General features: G+C 45.4%; 1 protein-coding gene across 8 annotated transcripts in view; it reads left to right on the forward strand.

The window, feature by feature from the left end:
- Positions 1-20,372, forward strand: part of C1H19orf44 (chromosome 1 C19orf44 homolog) — a 30,680-nt gene extending 10,308 nt beyond the window's left edge. For 4 of the 8 annotated variants that reach the window (XM_045148397.1, XM_045148395.1, XM_045148394.1 and 1 more), the window contains exons 2-9: positions 625-1,351; positions 2,821-3,130; positions 7,542-7,612; positions 11,023-11,518; positions 14,373-14,468; positions 18,252-18,418; positions 19,698-19,799; positions 19,900-20,372. In XM_045148397.1, coding sequence (XP_045004332.1) covers positions 626-1,351; positions 2,821-3,130; positions 7,542-7,612; positions 11,023-11,518; positions 14,373-14,468; positions 18,252-18,418; positions 19,698-19,769 — 1,938 coding nt within the window. In that variant the 5' untranslated portion in view covers position 625 and the 3' untranslated portion in view covers positions 19,770-19,799; positions 19,900-20,372. Of the gene's footprint in view, positions 1-624; positions 1,352-2,820; positions 3,131-7,541; positions 7,613-11,022; positions 11,519-13,630; positions 13,813-14,372; positions 14,469-18,251; positions 18,419-19,697; positions 19,800-19,899 lie in introns of those variants that run through there. The other 4 variants (XM_045148398.1, XM_045148402.1, XM_045148399.1 and 1 more) reach the window with 4 other exon arrangements.
- The last annotated feature ends 387 nt before the right edge of the window (positions 20,373-20,759 follow it).

The following is a 20,759-nucleotide window of genomic DNA, read 5'->3' on the forward strand; positions in this document are numbered from 1 at the left end:
TTTAATTTTCTTAATGACTAGTGAGGTTGAACATTTTTTCTTTTGCTTACTAGTGACTATTTATAACTGACTTACTTCTTGGAGGCCCCACCTCTCAACCTCAATTTCTTTTTTTTTTTTTAAAGTATTTTATTTATTTATCTGCATTCAGAGAGATACAGACAGAGAGACAGAGTATGGGCTAGTCACTGCAAACAAACTCCAAGTGCATGCACCACTTTGGGCATCTGGATTGTGTGGGTACTGGGAAATCAAACCTAGGTTGTTAGGCTTTGCAAGCAAGTGTCTTAACTGCTGAGCCATTTCTCCAGCCCCTTATTTCCACTTATTTTTGAGGAATCTCAATAATGATTTACATAATGGTTATAATAGTTTGCACTCCCACCAGTAGTGAACAAGAGTTCCTCTTTGCCCTCACCCTCACCAGCATTTGTTGTCCATTTTCTTGATGAGAGCCATTCTGACTTCAACCTCAATTTCAACTTGAGCTTAGTATGTGGCAAAGTATATTCAAACTATAACAGGAAGTGTGATCTGTAGTCACACAGGAGCCCTGGAATGCACAATGTTTACATCAGGAAATCTTAACATGATATTATATCTTTTGATTTTTTTCCCCCCTAGAATGGCTTCTACAAGAAAATCCAGCCATCCCACGCACAATATTTTTGATTTTAGTGATATCTTCTTAGAAGATTCAAAGATTCAAGAGATCAGAAACTTGCAAGTCAGAAGTCATGCCCAAGGAGTACCTGATCAAAGCAGATTTCTAAAAAGAAACCAAACTATGGATAATAAATACTTGACCTCCAAAGTAGATTGTGTCCCAGCGAGGCTGAGCTCTTGTGGGGCCCCCACCACTACCTCGAAGATCAGGGCCAGTGCTGCACTTATGAAGCTGGCCCAGATTGAAACTAAGATCAAGAATCGGAAGAAGGCATGCACAACTCTGTCTGACACTGAGTCTGACTCACAGACCATGGATGAGAATCTTCTAGAGGGAACAAATAGAATAGCCGTTCACAGTACAGCTGTCTGCTCTTCACAGCACACCCACAGAACTTTCCTGAAACAAGCTCGCGAAATCCCCATCACCAAGAGCAATATGGCAAGCGGGAAAGTCAGTAGGTTTCTAAAGAAGAAGGAGCCACCAGTTGAAAATGCATCCCCAGATACACACATTGAGAAAGTAAACAATGTTCAAACACCAAGACAGAAGGAACCTGCTAGAAAATTTGATTTTGATTTTCCAGACAGTGATGAAGAGGAAATGAAAGAGTTGCTAGGAAGCTTGCTGGAATCTTCTAGAGAAAAAGAAAAGTTTATGAATCAAGAGTTAGTCAGCACTAAGGTCAGCAAGAGGGAATGTGGAAAAACATTTTCAGTAAACTTTTCATTTGTTGATTTAAATTTACTTATATATTTTTGTTTTTTTCTTATTTTTTTATTTGTTTGTTTGGTTTTTTTGAGGTAGGGTCTCGCTCTAGTCCAGGCTGATCTGGAGCTCATTCTGTAGTCTCAGGGTGGCCTCAAACTTATGATGATCCTCTGCCTCTCAAGTGATGGGATCAAAGGTGTGCACCACCACGCCCAGTACATTCTTTTGTTTGTTTGTTTGTTTTTGTTGTTTTCAAGGTTGGGTCTTACTCTAGCCCAGGCTGACCTGGAATTCACTATGTAGTCTCAGGGTGGCCTTGAATTCATGGTGATTCTCCTACCTCTGCCCGCCTCTCCCCCCCACCCCCAGTGCTGGGATTAAAGGCATGTGCTACCATGCCCAGCTTCATTTATTTAAAAAAAAAATTGGGGGTTAGCTGGAGAGATGGCTTAGCAGTTAAGGCACTTGCCTGCAAAGCCAAACGACCCAGGTTTGATTCCCCAGGATCCACATAAGCCAGAGGCACAAGGTAGCCTATGCTTCTGGAGTTCATTTGCCATGGCTAGAAGCCCTGGTGTGCCTATTTTCTCTCTGTCAAATAAATAATTTTTATTACTATTATTTTTTTATTATTTATTTATTTATTTGAGAGCGACAGACACAGAGAGAAAGACAGATAGAGGGAGAGACAGAGAATGGGCGCGCCAGGGCTTCCCGCTTCTGCAAATGAACTCCAGACGCGTGCGCCCCCTTGTGCATCTGGCTAACGTGGGACCTGGGGAACCGAGCCTCGAACCGGGGTCCTTAGGCTTCACAGGCAAGCGCTTAACCGCTAAGCCATCTCTCCAGCCCTTGTTTTTGTTTTTTGAGGTAGGGTTTTATTCTAGCCCAGGCTGACCTGGAATTCACTCTATTCTCAGGGTGGCCTCGAACTCATAGTGATCCTCCTACCTCTGCCTCCCAAGTGCTAGGATTAAAGGCATGCACCACCATGCCTGGCTTTTATTTTTATTTATTTATTTATTTATTGAGGTAGGGTCACACTCTAGCCCATGTTGCTCTGGAGTTCATTATGTAATCTCAGGCTGACCTCAAACTCAGTGATCCTCCTACCCCTGCTTCCCAAGTGCTAGGATTAAAGGCATATGTCACCATGCCTGGCAAAAAATGTTTCTTGAGCTTTGTGACTCTGCCTCTCAATGTCTTAGGTTTGTTCTTAGTACAGACACATGCACTACTGTGTATCAGTCTTTAAGTGCTTTTGGGGGAATTGAACCTAGGCAAATGTCTTTGCAAGCAAGGGCCTTTAGCTGCTGAGCTATCTTCCCAGCCCAGTGGTTGACATCTTTATCACATGCCACTCACTAGCTGCACTCTGTGGACTAATAATTATTGATGTTTTAAGTTTGGTAATTTCATGTCTTATATTTTCACCAAGGTAGGATGAGATACCAACTCAGCCGAGAGTCCTTTCTGTCCTTAGTGTGGAACTTTCCAGCTCAGAGCCTTCTCAGCGGACACTGTGCTTGTTGGCCTCACAGACAGCACCCAGGACCCGTCATAGCACTCGCTCAAGAGCTTGTTCACCACAGGACACGGTATCCTGCGCATCCTCACTTTACATCTCAGACAACTTTTCGAAATCAGTGTCTTCTAAGATGGGGTGCATCAGGCTGGCATCCTCCCAGAGCAAGAATGAGGTGGGGCCTTCGGGGGAACCTGTCTCAGAAGTTGCTGATGACAGCCTAGATGGTAATTTTTGCAAAGACATCACTCTGGTTGGGGAGGGCCCACCACTTCCAGGTCTTCAGCCTGGTGGTCAAGGGCATTGCTGTGGGCACTATGTGAGTCAATAGTGAGCCACATCGTGCCACCAGCATTCCAGCTTTTGCCAGTTGAGTAGCCAAGTCAATTTAAAACCTTCCTCTGGAGTCTTAGTCACAGAAAGCTGTTGAATCAGTATTTCTAAGACTGGGGGGCTGAAATACATTTTAATTCTTATTTTATTTTATTTTATTTTTTGGGTTTTTTTTGTTTTTTGTTTTGAGGTAGGCTCTCATTCTAGCCCAGGCTGACCTGGAATTCACTATGTAGTCTCAGAGTGGCCTTGAACTCATGGTAATCCTCCTAACTCCACCTCCTGAGTGCTGGGATTAAAGGCCTGTGCCACCATGCTTTGCTCTTTATTTTTATTATTTATTTATTTTAATTTTTTGGTAGGGTCTCATTTTAGCCCAGGATGACCTGGAATTCATTTGTAGTTTCAGAGTGGACTCAAGCTCATGTTGATACTTCTACCTCAGCCTCCCGAGGACTGGGATTAAAGGCCTGTGCTATCATGCCTGGCTTTTTTTGTCTCTCTTTTTTTTTTCTGTCTTTCTTTTGGTAGGGCATTTTTTGTTTTGTTTTTTGGTAGGGCATTTTTAATTAATGTTTTTGTTTTTTCAAGGTAGGGTTTCACTCTAGTCCAGGCTGACCTGGAACTCACTCTGTAGTCCCAACCTGGCCTTGAACTCATGGTTATTCTCCTACCTCTGCCTCTAGAGTGCTGGAATTAAAGGTGTGTGCCACCATGCCCAACTAGGAAGCCACTTACTGAGTTATTTATTTGTAAGGAGAGAGGAGAGACAAAATGAGAGAATGAATGTTCCAGGACCTCTAGTCAGTGTAAAAGAACACTTTGTGTGTTGGCTTTATGTGGGTACTAGGGAATTGAACCTGAGTCTTTTGATTCTGTAGGCAATTGCCTTAATCACTGAACCATCTCCCCAGCCTCTGGAAGCAAATTTTTATTTATTTAAAAAACTTTTAAAAGGGAAGAGAAAGGAAGGGAGGAGGATACTTAAGAGGTTGATATTGTATATATGTAATTACAATGATTGTAATGGGGAGGTAATATGATGGAGAATGGAATTTCAAATGGGAAAGTGTGGGGGTGGGGAGAGAGGGAATTACCATGGGATATATTTTGTAATCATGGAAAATGTTAATAAAAATTAAAAAATAAAAAAAAACTTTTAGGGCTGGAGAGATGACTTAGCAGTTAAGCGCTTGCCTGTGAAGCCTAAGGACCCCGGTTCGAAGCTTGATTCCCCAGGACCCACATAAGCCAGATGCACAAGGTGGCACATGCATCTGGAGTTCATTTGCAGTGGCTGGAGGCCCTGGTGTGCCCATTCTCTCCCTCCCTCTCTCGCTGTCTCTGTCAGTCTCAAATAAATAAGAATAAAAACAAAAATTAAAGAAAACTTTTATTTTAACATTTTAATTTAATTGATTTTTATTTATTTGAGAGAGAGAGAGAGAGAATGAGAATGGGCATGCGAGTGCCTCCAACTGCTGCAAACAAACTCCAGATGCATGTGCCATCTTCGCAGCTGGCTTATGTGGACCCTGGGGAATCAAACCTTGGTCTTTTGGCTTTGAAGACAACCTCATTAATCTTTACGCCATATTCCAGCCCTTAAATATTTTCTTATTATTTGAGAGAGAGAAAGTGATTGGGCATGCCAGGGCCTCCAGTTGCAAACAAACTCCAGACTCATGTGCCACTTTGTGCATCTGGCGTACATGGGTCCTGGGGAATTGAACTTGGGTCCTTTGGATTTGCAGGCAAGCACCTTAACTGCTAAGCCATCTCTGCAGCCCTACTGTTTGGTTTTTAAAGGTAAGGTCTTGCTCTGGTACAGGTTGACCTGGAATTCACTATGTAATCTCAGGGTGACTTCACATTTAAGGCAATCCTCCTACTTCTACCTCCTGAGTCTTGGGATTAAAGGTGTACACCACCACACCCAGTCTCTGGTAGCAACTTTTAACTAGACGGAAGGGAACATTTGAAACATGTCTTTATTTTTATTTTTTATTTTGGTTTTTCAAGGTAGGGTTTAACTCTAGTCCAGATTGACCTGGAACTCACTCTGTAGTCTCAGGGTGGCCTCAAACTCACTGTGCTGCCTCCTAAATGCTGGGATTAAAGGCATGAACTACCATGCCTGGCTTTTTTATTTTCTTATTTTTGAGAGAGAAACAGAGAGAGAGAAAGAGTCAGAAAGAGAAAGAATGGGCATGCCAGGGCCTTTCAGTCACTATGAATGAACTCTAGATGTGTGCACCCCCTTGTGCGCATGTGTGTCTGGCTATGTGGGACCTGGAGATTCCAACATGTGTTCTTAGGCTTCACAGGCTAGTGCCTTAACCAGTAAGCTATCTCTCCAGCACTGGAGCATGTCTTTAATCCCAGCACTCTGGAGGCAGAGGTATGGGAATCACTGTGAGTTTAAGACCAGCCTGAGACTACATAGTGAATTCCATGTCAGTCTGGGCTAGAGTGAGACTTGTGGTGGTTTGATTCAAGTGTCCCTCATAAACATGTGTTCTGAATGCTAGGTCCCCAGCTGGTGGCAATTTAGGAATTGTAGTCTCCTGGAGATGATGCATTGTTGGGGGCAGGCTTATTTGTGGTATAGCCAGCTTCCCCTTGCCTGTGTTTGGTACACTCTCCTGCTGTTGTCCACCTGATGTTGGCCAGGGGGTGATGTCCACCCTCTGCTCATGCCATCATTTTCCCTGTCACCATGGAGTTTACCCTCAAGTCTGTAAGCCAAAATAAACCCTTTCCTCCTACAAGCTGCTCCTCTTGGTCAAGTTCTTTGTGTAGCAACATGAAGCTGACTGCAACAGAGACTCTACCTTGAAAAACCAAACAACACAAAAAAGCCAGTGTGGTGGCACATACCTTCAATCCCAGCACTTGGGAGGCAGAGGTAGGAGGATCATCATGAGTTCCAGGCCACCCTGAGACTACAGAGTGAATTCCAGGTCAGCCTGAGCTAGAGTGAGACCCTACCTTGAAAAACAAACAAACAAAATATTTATTTGAAACCAGATGAGAGAGCCAGGGCCTCCTACTGCTGCAAAAGAACTCCCACTGCATGTAGCACTTTGTGTGCCTGGCTTTATATGATACTGGGGGATCAATCCCAGGCCAGTCTAGGTCGGCAGGCTCTGTGAGTGCCTTTAACCACTGAGCCATTTCTCCAGACCTTGTTCATTTTCTTTGAGATGGGGTCTCACTATGTAGCCAAGGCTGTGCTCATGTCAGTCCTCTTACCTTCCCAGAGTGCTGGTGACAGGTCATGTCATGACAGAGAATGATGACAGGTATGCACCATCCCACCCAGTGTGAGCTCACTTTTAATGTTTTTTGCTGTTATTTTCTGTCCATGCATCACTCCTTCACTTCCTAGGCTGATGGGAGCACAGTGAGTGGTCTGGCTTCCCTCCTGCCCTCTGAATCCTCAGTCCTTGTCCAGATACAGCCCTGGGGAGCCAGTAGGGATGCTAACTAAAGGCCTGGGGTGGACATCCTGGCCTCTCCCCATAGGAACTGTCTAATGTCTGGACTTATGTTTCCTCATCATCAAGTCCTAGGACTTGAGGTGTTAGTGGCTCTGTACATGGGAAATGTCCCTGCTGGTGTTGTCTCACTGGATGGCATAGGAAGGGTCATTTGTGGTAACAGTACTGTCAACCAGCACCGACACTGTCCCTAAGTGCTTGACCTAGCATGACTCTAAGCTGAGAGGCTTTATCCCTTAAAGCATTATCACATGCAGGTCTTTGTATCTCTGCTTCAGAAGATAAGTGCAGGTTGGAAAAGCACAGATGAGTGTTACACCCTGTGTCTGCAGTGGAGTGGAATCACCTGGGTCAGGTAGAAGTTTGGTGTGTGTGTGTTTGCATGTATGCACACAGTGCTGGAGATGTACCCAGGGCCTTGTACATGTAAGATGAATGCTGTATCACTAAGCCACATCCTAGCCCTATCTGCATGTCTTTCTGAACATTCACAGAAAAGCTAAAGACTAAACACTACCATGCTTATTTTTTTTTAATATTTTTTTGTTTATTTTATTTATTTATTTATTTGAGAGCGACAGACATAGAGAGAAAGACAGATAGAGGGAGAGAGAGAGAGAATGGGCGCGCCAGGGCTTCCAGCCACTGCAAATGAACTCCAGACGCGTGCGCCCCCTTGTGCATCTGGCTAACGTGGGACCTGGGGAACCGAGCCTTGAACCGGGGTCCTTAGGCTTCACAGGCAAGCGCTTAACCGCTAAGCCATCTCTCCAGCCCAACCATGCTTATTTTTTAATTACAGATTTTAGAGTTAATGTTTTGTCCCTTGATGATCTGGTTCCAGCTATCACTGAGAAAGACATGGAACAGAAAGTAAGTATAATGCAGTAGCAAGAGGTCCTGGCATGCCCATTCTCTCACTCCTCTCTCCTCTCTCTCCATCTGTCTTCTTCTCTATTTCAAGTAAATAAAAATATTTGAGTTGGGCGTGGTGGTGGACACCTTTAATCACAGCACTAAGGTGGCAGAGGTAGGAGGATCGCTGTTAGTTCAAGGTCACTCCATAGTGAATTCCAGGTCAGCCCGGACCAGAGTGAGACCCTACCTCGAAAAATCAATACACACACACACACACACACACACACACACACACACACATATACATTTAATTCTTTTGTTGTTGTTTTTCGAGGTAGGGTCTCACTCTAGCTCAGGCTGACCTGAAATTCACTCTCAGGGTGGCCTCAAACTTACAGCAATCCTCCTACCTCTGCCTCCCAAAGTGCTGGGATTAAAGGCGTGTGCCACCACACCCAGCTATATTTAAATTTTTTCTTGTTTCTCTGAGATGAAGAAGGAGGCCTGAGGCCCCTGGCTCCATCCCCAACACCAAAAATAAAAATAATACGCAAAGGGCTAAAAAAATGGCTTAGCAGTTAAGGCACTTGCCTATGAAGCCTTAAGACCCAGGTTTGGCTCTCCAGGTCCCATGTAAGCCAGATGCACAAAGTGCCGTAAGCATCTGGAGTTCTGTTGCAGTGTGCTGGAGGCCCTGGCACACCAGTTATTTTTATTTTTTTATTTTTTTGCTTATTTTTATTTATTTGGGAGCAACAGAGAAAGAGGCAGAGAGAGAGAGAGAGAGAATGGACACGCCAGGGCCTTCAGCCACTGCAAATGAACTCCAGATGTGTGTGCCCCCTTGTGCATCTGGCTAACGTGGGTCCTGGGGAATCAAGGCTTGCACCGGGGTCCTTAGGCTTCACAGGCAAGTGCTTAACTGCTAAGCCATCTCTCCAGCCCCTACGCCAGTTCTTTTTCTCTCTTGCTCTTGCTCTCTCATATAAAAAAATGGCCAGTGTGTTGGGCTTGACTCAATTATAATAAGTTTGGGCTGGAGAGATGGCTTAGCGGTTAAGGCGTTTGCCTCCAAAGCCAAAGAACCCAGGTTTGATTCCCAAGGACCCATGTAAGCCAGATGTACAAGTTAGCGCATGCACCTGGAGTTCATTTGCAGGGCTAGAGGCCCTGGTATGCCCATTCTCTCTTGTTTCTCTGCCTGTTTCTTTCTTTCTCCCTTAATAAATAAATATTTTTTAAAATTCTAAAATAATAATAATAATGTTTAAAAAGAGGAGCTGGGCATAGTGCTACACGCCTTTAATCCCAGCACTCAGGAGGCAGAGGTAGGAGGATGGCCGTGAGTTTGAGGCCACCTGCAATGACATACTGAATTTCAGGTCAGCTTGAGTTAGAGTGAGACCCAACCTCAAAGAACCAAGAAAATAAAAAAGAGGGGTAGGTGGTACTCTAGTCACTGCCCAACTTGCTGCCCTCTTGAAGTGCTCATTATTCCTCTAAAAATAAAGCAAGAAGAATTTTACTGACTGAGCTATCTCCCAGTACTCCCATAAACCAGACACACAAAGTAGCGTATGCGTATGGAGTTTGAAGTGTCAGGAGGTCCTGGTGTGCCTATTCTCCCTCCTCCCCCCAACGTATATATGTATTTGGTTTTTCAAAGCAGGGTCTCGCTCTAACCCAGGCTGACCAGGAATTCACTGTTGTAGTCTCAGGGTGGCCTCGAACTCATAGCAATTCTACCTCTGCCTCCCTAGTGCTGGGATTAAAGGTGTACATCACCACGCTCAGCAAACAAGAATATTTTTTTAAACATTTTATGTATCTCTTTATTTATTTGAGACAGAAGGGGATAGAGAGTGAGAAATAGGCATGCCAGGGCCTCTAGCCACTGCAAATAAATTCCAGATGCATGCGTCACCTTGTGCATCTGGCTTACATGGGACATGGAAAATCGAACCTGGGTTCTTAGCCTTTGCAAGCAAACACCTTAACCACTAAGCCACCCCTCCATCCCCAAATAAAAATATTTTAAAAAATAAATAAGAGGGCTGGAGGGATGGCTTAGCAGCTAAGCACTTGCCTGTGAATCCTGAGGACCCCAGTTGAGTCTCAATTTCCCAGGACCCATGTTAGCCAGATGCACAAGGGGCCGCATGTGTCTGGAGTTCATTTGCAGTGGCTGGAGGCCCTGGCATGCACATTCTCTCTATCTGCCTCTTTCTCTCTCTGTCGCTCTCAAATAAATAAATAAAAATAGAAATAAATAAGAAAGATTGCTGTGAGTTTGAGGCCAGGTTAAGCTACGCAATGAGTTCCAAGGCAGCGTGGGCTATAGAGTTAGATCCTGTATCAACCCCTGCTCCTTCATCTCCCTTAGAAAAAGGAAAGAAGGGCTGGAGAGATGGTGCAGTTGTTACGGCACTTGCCTGCAATGCTTAACAACCTGGATTCAATTCCTGAGTACCCACTTAAAGCCAAATGCACAAAGTGGTGCACATGTGCGACTTGGTGCACTAGCATCACCTTGTGTGTCTGACTTATGTGGGTCCTGTGGAATTGAACCTAGCTCCTCAGGCTTTGCAGGCAAGTGCCTTAACTGCTAAGCCATCTCTCCAGGCGCATTACAGTATTTTGTGGACTAAGCACTGGGGTGCTAGGGCCGCAGCCACTGTAATCAAACTCCAGACACTTGCGCCCCCTTGTGCATCTGGGCATGTGTGACCTGTGCTTGCCTCACCTCTGACTAAGATGGGATCTGGAGAGTCAAACATGGGTCCTTCGGCTTTGCAAACAAACGCCTGAACTGCTGAGCCATCTCTCTAGCCCTGAAAATATTTTTTTTTATTTACTTGCAAGCAGAGAGGGAAAGAGACAGAGTATGGGCATGGCAGGGCCTCTCACACTACAAAGGAACTCCAGACACATGTGTCACTTTGTGCATCTGGATTTATGTGGGTGCTGGGAATCAAATCTGGGTCCTTTGGCTTTGCAGGTAAGCACATTAACCTCTATGCCATTTCGCCATTCCTGATATATATATATGTATGTATGTATATGTATATGTATGTGTATATGTATATGTATATGCATATATATTGGTTTTTTGAGGTAGGGTCTCACTCTAGGTCAGGCTGACCTGGAATTCACTATATAGTCTCAGGGTGGCTTCAAACTCACGGCCATCCTCCTACCTCTGCCTCCTGTGTGTTGGGATTAAAGGTGTGCCTGGCCTCTCTTGTATTTTTGACAGAGTGTTTCACTACGTAGCCCAGGCTGGCTTAGTTCTTGTGATCTTTCTGTTTCAGTCTCCTGAGTGGTGGGACCACAGGTTCAAGCCACTGTGTCTGGCTAGAATGTGGCATTTTTAGCTTTTCAATTTTTCAACCCGCCCCACTTCCTTTTGCTGTTCTTCCTTTTAGGAAGAAGATGCTGGAAGGAAAGGACTATCAGGCAAAAGCTTCCCAGCCAAGTCACCAGCCAGGTTGGAGGCACAGAAACCTTCCCCACCTAGGAACTCCGCATTTCAGGGCAAATCAACATCACTAGTTGGGGACAAGAGCCTCACTACCCCAAGTGAGGTCTCAGAACACCTGAGTGCCAGCTCAGCCTCTGCCAGCCAGCCACACAGTGTGTCCAGCATGGACTCAGCTGAGGTTCCCATGATGCACACAGCCATCCCTACTTACTCTGAGGACTTTAAACACTCATTAACTCCCATGACATCTGAGTCAACTACTTCTTCCTTTGAGTCTCTAGACAGGACACTGGATGCTTTGTCCCAGTTTAGTCTGAAGACAGACCTCCTCAAGCCGTCCCTGTCTAGGACAAAGAGGGGTCAGGACATCACAAGAATCATCATGAAGGAGACTGCTGTACAGACCCTGGACCCTACTTTTGCATACCAGTGGAGTACTGGTAAGTCTGGTGGTCATGGGAACCAGGGTAGCCCAGACAGGCATTAGGGAACACATGGAAGAGAACAGGGTTCCAGATGAACCAGTGGGGAAATGTTGGCACCCTGTTTTCTCTTTCCTGGATGCAAAGCAGTAGTCCTGGGTGTTTCCAACATCTTCTCAGCTTTGAAACATGCAGGAAAATTCCAGAATGCAAGATTAAGGCCTCATTTCTCAATGCAGCAAGGAAAGTTTGGAGGCAGTTAAGGTTGCCACCACTGGTGGGCAGAGGGTGGCTCACCCTAGGAATATATGTAGCCACAGAAGTCAATGGGCACCCGGATCTAGGTAGATGAGGGAAAAGGAGAGGTATACATGGGACTGTCTCAGATGAACCACCTGCACACAGGTCAGCACTGGCTGCAGACTCCAGCCATACACAGGAGTACCAAGGACTGCCCTGTTTAGGTCACCTTAATCCATCTCGGTGTCTGCCCTGTGGAGTCCACGAATGGTTACATGCTCCCTGACTTCTCTTCAGCCTTATTCTGTCCTTCCTGTCCTGTCAGTAGTTTAGGGTGTCCTGATGAGATCTCAGAGATCTCTTATCATACTTGGTGAGACCTTTCACCTATTTTTTTCCATTCTGAACTTTAGCCAGGTCCTTCCTTCCCAATGTGCTTCTGGGCCCTTTTACTGCTTAGACAGCTGCACACAGGAAGGCTGTGTTTGTTTACAGGAGCTGTGGTTTACACTGCATGACTTGTTTTGATTTGGGGGCTCAACCATACATAACCCCATACCAGCCAGGAGGGACCCTTGGATGTTTTTCAAAGAGTAACAATCAGATTGGCTACTTTTTATTTATCTGTTTTTTTTTATTTTTTTTTAAATCATTTTTTAAAAATTTATTTATTTGAGAGCGACAGACACAGAGAGAAAGACAGATAGAGAGAGAGAGAGAGAGAATGGGCGCGCCAGGGCCTCCAGCCTCTGCAAACGAACTCCAGACTCATGCGCCCCCTTGTGCATCTGGCTAACGTGGGACCTGGGGAACCGAGCCTCGAACCGGGGTCCTTAAGCTTCACAGGCAAGCGCTTAACCACTAAGCCATCTCTCCAGCCCTTTTTTGTTTATTTTTATTTATTTATTTGAGAGTGACAGACAGAGAGAAAAAGAGGCAGAGAGAGAGAGAGAGAGAGAGAGAGAGAGAGAGGAGAGAGAGAGAGAGAATGGGTGCACCAGGGCTTCCAGCCATTACAAACAAACTCCAGACACATGCGTCCCCTTGTGCATTTGGCTAACGTGGGTTCTGGGTAACTGAGCCTTGAATCGGGGTCCTTAGGCTTCACAGGCAAGTGCTTAACTGCTATGCCATCTCTTCAGCCCTTATTTTAGTTTTTTAAGGTAGGGTTTTGCTGTAGCCCAGCTGACCTAGAATTCATTATGTAGTCTCAGGGTGGCCTTGAACTCACAGTGATCCTCCTGTCTCAAAGATACTGAGAGAGAGAGAGAGAGAGAGAGAGAGAGAGAGAGAATAGGTGCACCAGGGCCTCTTGCCACTGCCAAAAAATCCAGATGCATGCACTACCTTGTGCATCTGGCTTATGTGGGTACTAGAGAATAGAACTTAGGTCCTTAGGCTTCACAGGCAAGCGCCTTAGATGCTAAGCCATCTCTGCAACCCTTTTTATTTTTTATTTATTTTTTTATTTTGGTTTTTCGATGTAGGATCTCACTGTAGCTCAGGCTGAGCAATTCCAATTCACTATGTATTCTCAGGGTAGCCTCGAACTCATGGCAATCCTCCTACCTCTGTTTCCCAAGTGCTGGGATTAAAGGTGTGCACCACCATGCCCAGCTCCTACTTTTTTTTTTTTTTTTGAGATGGGGGTCTTACTATAACTTACTGTAACCCAGACTGACCCCCAACTCGTGAGCTTAAGTGATCCTCCTGCCTTAGTCTCCTAAGTAGCAGGGACCCCAGGCAGAACTTGGACTCTGGCATTGTACAGTATTTCAAACCTAGGGTCAGACCTTTGTTTGTCGTGTTTCAGCTGATGCTCCATATTGTGTTATACTGTTGTCAATATAAAGTGATGCTTCATGAACATCTGTTGGTGGCATTTTCCAGGACAAGGCCTGGCACTGAGAGAATAAAGGCGGCCTTCAGTAATGGCTTGTTAGAGGCCAGGATGTGTCCAGTCAGAAGGCAGCACATCTTAGAAGCAGCTGTTTCAACAAGTCATGGTGTCTGGCTGAGCCAGGAAAACTTACCAGAAAAGTGGAGACAGCTTTTGGACAAATTTGAATGAGGTTAGGGAAAAAAAAAAGCAAAGCCATATATGGTGGTGCACACTTCTAATGTCAGCAATCTAGAGGCAGAGGTTGGAGAATAGCTGTGAGTTCAAGGCCAGCCTGGGACTACAGAGTGAGTTCCAGATAAACCTGGGAGAGAGTGAGACCCTACCTGAAAACAAACAAACAAACGAGATTTTAGCCAGGTGTGGTGGCATGCCTTTAATCCCAGCACTTGGAAGGCAGAGTTAGGAGGATCGCCATGAGTTCAAGGCTACCCTGAGACTGCATAGTGAATTCCAGATCAGCCTGGGCTACAGCAAGAGCCTATCTCAAAACAAACAAACAAAACTGATTTAAAAAAACAAAAAAGCAAGCAGTGTGTGGCTGTGTACACCTGTGGTCCCAGGTACTTGGGAGGCTGAGGCAGAAGGATCAGTCTAACCCAGGAGTTGCAGGCCCACCTGGGCAATTTAGAGGGACCTCATCTTAAGCCAACCAACCAGCATGTGGTTTATTTCTATTGTAGTCTCTTGTCCCTTCCCTGCCTCACTACCCTCTCTTTGTTCTGGAGACAGCTGGTGGAGTGGCGACTATGGGGCCTGCCCTGGGAGGCACCTATGTGGACCCGGTGCCCATTGCCAGTCATTTCATCAGTGCAGATGCCATAGAAGGTAACACCTTGGCTCTGGTACTCTTACCGGGAAGTAGGCCTATTTTCCCTACATACTCATGTTCACTCTTAGAGGTATGGTACCCTTTTAATGCTGGCTTCAAGGATTCCATTGGGGAATTATTGTTACCAGTTGAGGTTGAACCTTCTGTCAGACTCTTCCGAAGGAACACCAAAGATGAACTAAACAGAAAGGTCAAAAGTAATATAGAACCAGGCATGGTGGTGCACACCTTTAATACCAGCATTTGGGAGGCTGAGGTAGAAGGATCACCATGAGTTCAAGACCACTCTAAAACTACATAGTGAATTGCAGGGCAGCCTAGGCTAGAGCAAGATCCTACCTTGAAAAACCAAAATAAATAAATAAAAATAAGTAACTCAGTGGCTGGAGAGATGGCTAGTGATTAAAGGCACTACCCATGTAAAGCCAGATGCACAAAGTGGTGCAAGAGGCCCTAGCACACCCATTCTTCTTTCTCTCTTAAATATATAAATACATATAAAAAGAAACTAAAGGAGGCAGAGGTAGGAGGACTATTGTGAGCTCAAGGCCACCCTGAGACTATATAGGGAATTCCAGGTCAGCCTGGGCTAGAGTGAGACCCTCCCTCAAAAAAAAAAAAGTAACTCAGGCTGGACATGGTGGTGCGTACCTTTAATGCCTGCACTTGGGAGGCAGTGGTAGGAGTGACATGAGTTCAAGGCCAACCTGAGACTATCAGTCTGGATGAGAGCAAGACCCCACTTCGAAAAAACAAAAAAAAGGGGGGGGGGCTAGAGAGATGGCTTAGCAATTAAGCACTTGCCTGTGAAGCCTAAGGATCCCAGTTTGAGGCTTGGTTCCCCAGTACCTACGTAAACCAGATGCACAAGGTGAAGCATGTGTCTGGAGTTCATTTGCAATAGCTGGAAGCCCTGGTGCACCCATTCTCACACTCTCTCTTTCTTTGCCTCTTTTCCTGTTGCTCTCAAATAAATAAATAAAAATAAACAACAACAAAAAACAAAAATCTCAGGGGCCAGGTTTGGTGACACAAGCCTTTAATCCCAGCATTCAGGAGGCTGAGATAGGAAGATATCTGTGAGTTCAGGACCAGACCCAGGCTACAAAATAAGTTATAGGTTAGCCTGGACTAGAGTAAGATCCTACTTCAAAAGAAAAAATGTACTTCTCTAGGGCTGGCGGTGCAGTTCAATGATAGAACACCTGCTGAGCATGTGCCAGGCCTCCGATGTGTGTGGAACATGCAAGCCCCTTAAAATTCTTCACCTAAAAGCCTTTACATCCTTTTAAAATACATTTTGAATGCCTCTCTTGAGCTTTTTTTGCCCATACCTAGTTTTTCTCCCCACAAGGCCCCAACTCCTGCTGGTAGATGTGACTTTTCTTCCTGGTCTGGTGGTATAGGATGCTCTGTGCTACTGGGACAGCTTTATTTTATTTTATTTTTTTTAATTTTCTTGGGCTGGAGAGATGGCTTAGTGATTAAGTTACTTGCCTGCAAAGCCTAAATACCTGAATTTGATTCCCCAGTACCCACGGAAAGCCAGATTCACAAAATGGTGCATGGTTCTGGAATTTGTTGGCAGTGGCTAGAGGTCCTGTCTCTTTGAAAAATAAATAGATAAAAGTAGGTTGAAAAGCTTTAGTTTTTTTTTTTTTTTCTTTCTTTATTTATTTGAGAGAGACAGAGAGAATGGCTGCACCAGGATCTCCAGCCACTGCAAACAAACTCCAGATGCCTGCGCCACCTTGTGCATCTGGCTTTACATGGGTCCTGGGGAATCGAACCTGGGTTCTTTGGCTTTGCAGGCAAATGCCTTAACCACTAAACCATCCCTCCAGCCCTGGGACAACCTTTAGACCAGAACTGTTCAGGGTTGTGCTCCCTGGCCACTTTATTGGTCAGATCTTGCCACATTCCCTAGGGAGCTGCCCGGTGCTCCTGGGTCATCTGACCTCTACTCCCACTTTTTTTTTTTTTACCTCATTCTCATGAGAGCTAAGATTAAAGGTTGAAGCCACCCTGCCTTGCTAACATTGAGCATTTTGTTTTGTTTTATTTTTATATATTTTTATTTGTTTATTTAGAGTCAGAGAGAGAGAAAGAGGCAGACAGAGTAAATGTGCATGCTAGGGCCTTCAGCCACTGCAAACAAACTCCAGATGCATGAGCCACTTTGTGCATCTGGCTTACATGGATACTGGGGAATTGAACCTGGGTCCGTAGGTTTTGTAGGCAACTGCCTTAACTGCTAAGCCATCCTTCCAGCCCTTGTTTTGTTTTTTTGAGGTAGGTTTCACTTTAGCCCAGGCTGACCTGGAACTCACTGTGTAGTCTCAGACTGGCCTCAAACTCACAGCAATCTTTCCACCCATCTCCTGAGTGCTGAAATTAAAGGTGTACGCCACCATGACTGGATTCAGCTTTTTTTTTTTTTTTTTTTTTTTTTTTTTAGACAAGCCCAATATGGCTGTTTGTTTTTTTTTTAATGTGAGAGAGAATTAATGTGCCAGGGCCTCCAGCCACTGCAGCCAAACTCCAGAAGTGTGTGCCACCTTGTGCGTATGTGCAATCTTGCGTACTTGCATCATCTTGTGCGTCTGGCTTACGTGGGATATGGGAAGTTGAATATGGATCCTTAGGCTTTGCAGGCAAACACTTTAACTGCTAATCCATCTCTCCAGCCCCCAAAATGCTTTTTTTTTTGGTTTTTCGAGGTAGGGTCTCACTCTGGCTCAGGCTGACCTGGAATTCACTATGTAATCTGTAGTCTCAGGGTGGCCTCGAACTCTCAGTGATCCTCCTACCTCTGCCTCCCAAGTGCTGGGATTAAAGGTATGCACCACCATGCCCGGCTCCCAAAATGTTTTTTTTTTTTAATGTTTTATTTATCTAGTAGAAAGAAGCAGAGAGAGAAAGAGAGATTGGGCATTCCAGGGCCTCCAGCTGCTTGAAAGGAACACCAGACGCACTCGTCACCATGTGCATCTGGCTTACGTGGGTCCTGGGGAATCGAACTGAGGTCCTTTGGCTTTGCAGGCAAACACCTTAAGCGCTAAGCCATTTCCCCAGCCCCAAAATGCTTTTTTTTAAAAAAATTATTTATTTATTTGAGAAGGAGCAGGGGAGAGAGAATAGGTGCACCAGGGCTTTTAATCATTGCAAACAAACTCCAGATGCAAGCAGCCCCTTGTGCATCTGTCTTATGTCGGTCCTCAGGAATTGAACCTGGGTCCTTTGTTTTGCAGGCAAGTGCCTTAACTGCTAAGCAATCTCTTCTGCTCACCCCTGAAATGCTTTAGATGGGGCATTAATGGTGTAATCCCAGCTGCCTATAGTGTCAGCTGCTTGGGAAGCTGAGGCAAGAGGATTATGAGCCCAGGAATTTACAGTGAGACCCTGTCTCTTAAAAAGTAAATTTGAGTATGTTTGTGTGCGGTCTCACTATGTTGCTTCTGTTGATCTGGAACTCCAGATCCTCCTACCTGATGGTGAAAGGCATATAACACTCACACAGAACTAAAGATTTTTGTTGACCTATTCTTAGGTGCTAATATATAATAGTTGTATATAGTTACTGACGTTTGTTTAAAGAATGGAGACAGGAAGAGCCAGCGTGACCTTTACTACCCTGCCTGGAGCACAGACCCACCAGAAAGCAGTCCAGCATTGCTGAGCTGTAGTCTGCAGGAGGTGGGGACTATGGGAGGCCAAGAGGCTGTGGGAGGCAGGGCTTTAGAACCTGTGGGAGTACTGAGGAACTGCGGTGGGTACAGCCCTGACAGCCTATAGCCCAGCCATGTTGGCGCTTAACGACATGCTGAAGCAGCAGCTGAGCCTGACCCAACAGTCCATCGAGGCCACTCGCCACCTGCACATCTCTCTCCTGCAGTCCCTGGACAGGGATGCGTTCCACTACCACACCCTGGAGGAAGCCAAAGAGGTGACCACAAGGCATAGTCTTCCGGAGGGTGGTGCTAAAGGGAAGGGGGGGGGGAGGGTGGCACCTCAGAGATGCCCAAGGGCTGTTGGGCCTGCAGGGACAGCAACTCTGGGACCTCACCCAAGGTTGTAGGTGGCAGGGATATGGGGAACTATGGCCCCTTCCAGACTTTTGGACCAAGCCCACTGCGTATCACCTTCCCTCCCCTTTTGTTTCATGATCTAAATATATGTTTATTGTAAAGATAACCCTGTTAGACATGTAACAGTCCATGATCACCAACTGAATTATCTTTTTCAGATTTTCCCTGAACAAAATCTGAGCCATATTATTACATTTAAAGAACAGCATCATTTTATGCAGTTGTGCACTTTTCCCCTCATTTTATTATGTACTTATTTATTATTATTATTATTGGTTTTTTGAGGTAGGGTCTCACTCTGGTCCAGGCTATCCTGGAATTCTCTATGTAATCTCAGGGTAGCCTCAAACTCACTGTGATCCTCCTACCTCAGCCTCACAAGTGCTGGAATTAAAGGTGTGCACCACCACACCTGGCCCCTCATTTTATATATTAATATTTTACTATGTGTTTCTGAAAAAGTCCTTTAAAATACAACCAGACTGCTACAAAAAACTAATTTGGGAGCCTGGGGAGATGGCTTAGCTGCTAAAAGCATTTGCTTGCAAAGCCTGCCAGTGCTGGTTCAATTCCCCAGCCACCCACATAAGGCTGGACACATTGAATTGCAGTGGACAAACAGATATACACACATAAAACAAGAAACTAAATTTTGGGAGATCTAATTTTTTTTTTTCTTTGATGTAGGGTCTCATTCTAGCTCAGGCTGACCTGGAATTCACTATGTAGTCTCAGGGTGGCCTCAAACTCATGGCAATCCTATCTCTGCCTCCTGAGTGCTGGGATTAAAGGTGTGCACCACCATTCCCAGCTGTTTTTTGTTTTTTCAAGGTAGAGTTTCACTCTAGCTCAGGCTGACCTGGAATTCACCATGTAGTCTCAGGCTCGCCTTGAAGTCATAGTGGTCCTTCTACCTTTGCCTCTTGAATGCTGGGACTAATGGCATGTGCCACCATACCCAGCTGAGAACTAATGTTTGCATTTTCTGGGCCTCCTGGGGTGGGATGAAGTCATTTCTTCAGGGTGTCTAATGCTGATGCTAGCTGGGACCCACTCAATTTGCTCAACCCAACCTAAGCCTGCCAGGGTCCAGTGGCCTCACAGTTGTACTGAGGTGACCTGTCCTTCACCTTATAGTACATTAAGTGCCACAGGCCTGCACCACTGACCATGGAGGCCGCTCTGCAAGAGGTGAAGGAAGAGCTTTGAGTACCAGCTGATCAGGACCCACACTTCCAGGTGACATTACATAATTTATGGGCAGGTGAGGTTGAAGGGCCTGGTATGTCCCTGGGCAAATTCCAGCTCAGTAACTGACTGAATACCTTGATTCTTCCAGACCCCGTCTATATAGTGGATTTCTGTGAGGAAAATGACTGGCAGCTGCAAGGACCTGTCTCAGGACTGTAGAAGTGGAACTCACAGCAGGATGGAGGCTACTGGCAAGTCCAAGGGAGACAGTGGAAGCCAGGAGCTCACAATGAACCAGGCTGTCAACATGGAAGATTCCATGCTAGCACAGGAGACAGTCCAAGTGGCCCAAGCACCACTCCCCTAACACACTGTCTCCTTACTCAGCCTGCATACATTTCTGACCTACACACTCAGAGGCGACAATCTTTTTTTTTTTTTTTAAAAAAGGGCTTTATTTGAAGGCAAAACAGTAAAACCCACAAGAAATTGTTAACAGCACACATGTGTTTATCTTGAATCAGACACATCTGAACAAGACACAGATATGGGAAATCTAGAACAAAATTGAGTATTTTGTCACATGGGGTTGAAAAATTGTATAGAGGACTTTGCATTTTAGTGAAGAGAACATTTCAAAAGAGTCTGTACAAATAATGGCACTGCACCAAGCTGCCCCTGGCCCCAGGAGTGGCCAATCCACTGCAGCTACAGCAGAGGCGGCACCCCTCCTGGCCTTACCTCTTGGTGGGGGTGGGCTAAGGGTATGCAAATAAAATGCCAGCTGGGTGGGTGGCCCCCACACTCAGTCTGAATGGGCCGCAATCCAGTGCTGGTGTTGGGTTGGTTCCCCTAGATGAAAACCACAAGCAGAGGTTTTAAGTGGAGGGATACTTGAGATGTCATTCTCTGACCTGAGGATTCCTTAGACCAGTGTCCACAGAAACTTTACCCAGGTCATAACAATAGTATCTGAGGAAGTGTCAACCGTACAACTACAACACCTGA

This window comes from Jaculus jaculus, chromosome 1 (assembly GCF_020740685.1).
Source record: "Jaculus jaculus isolate mJacJac1 chromosome 1, mJacJac1.mat.Y.cur, whole genome shotgun sequence".
Lineage (NCBI taxonomy): Eukaryota > Metazoa > Chordata > Mammalia > Rodentia > Dipodidae > Jaculus > Jaculus jaculus.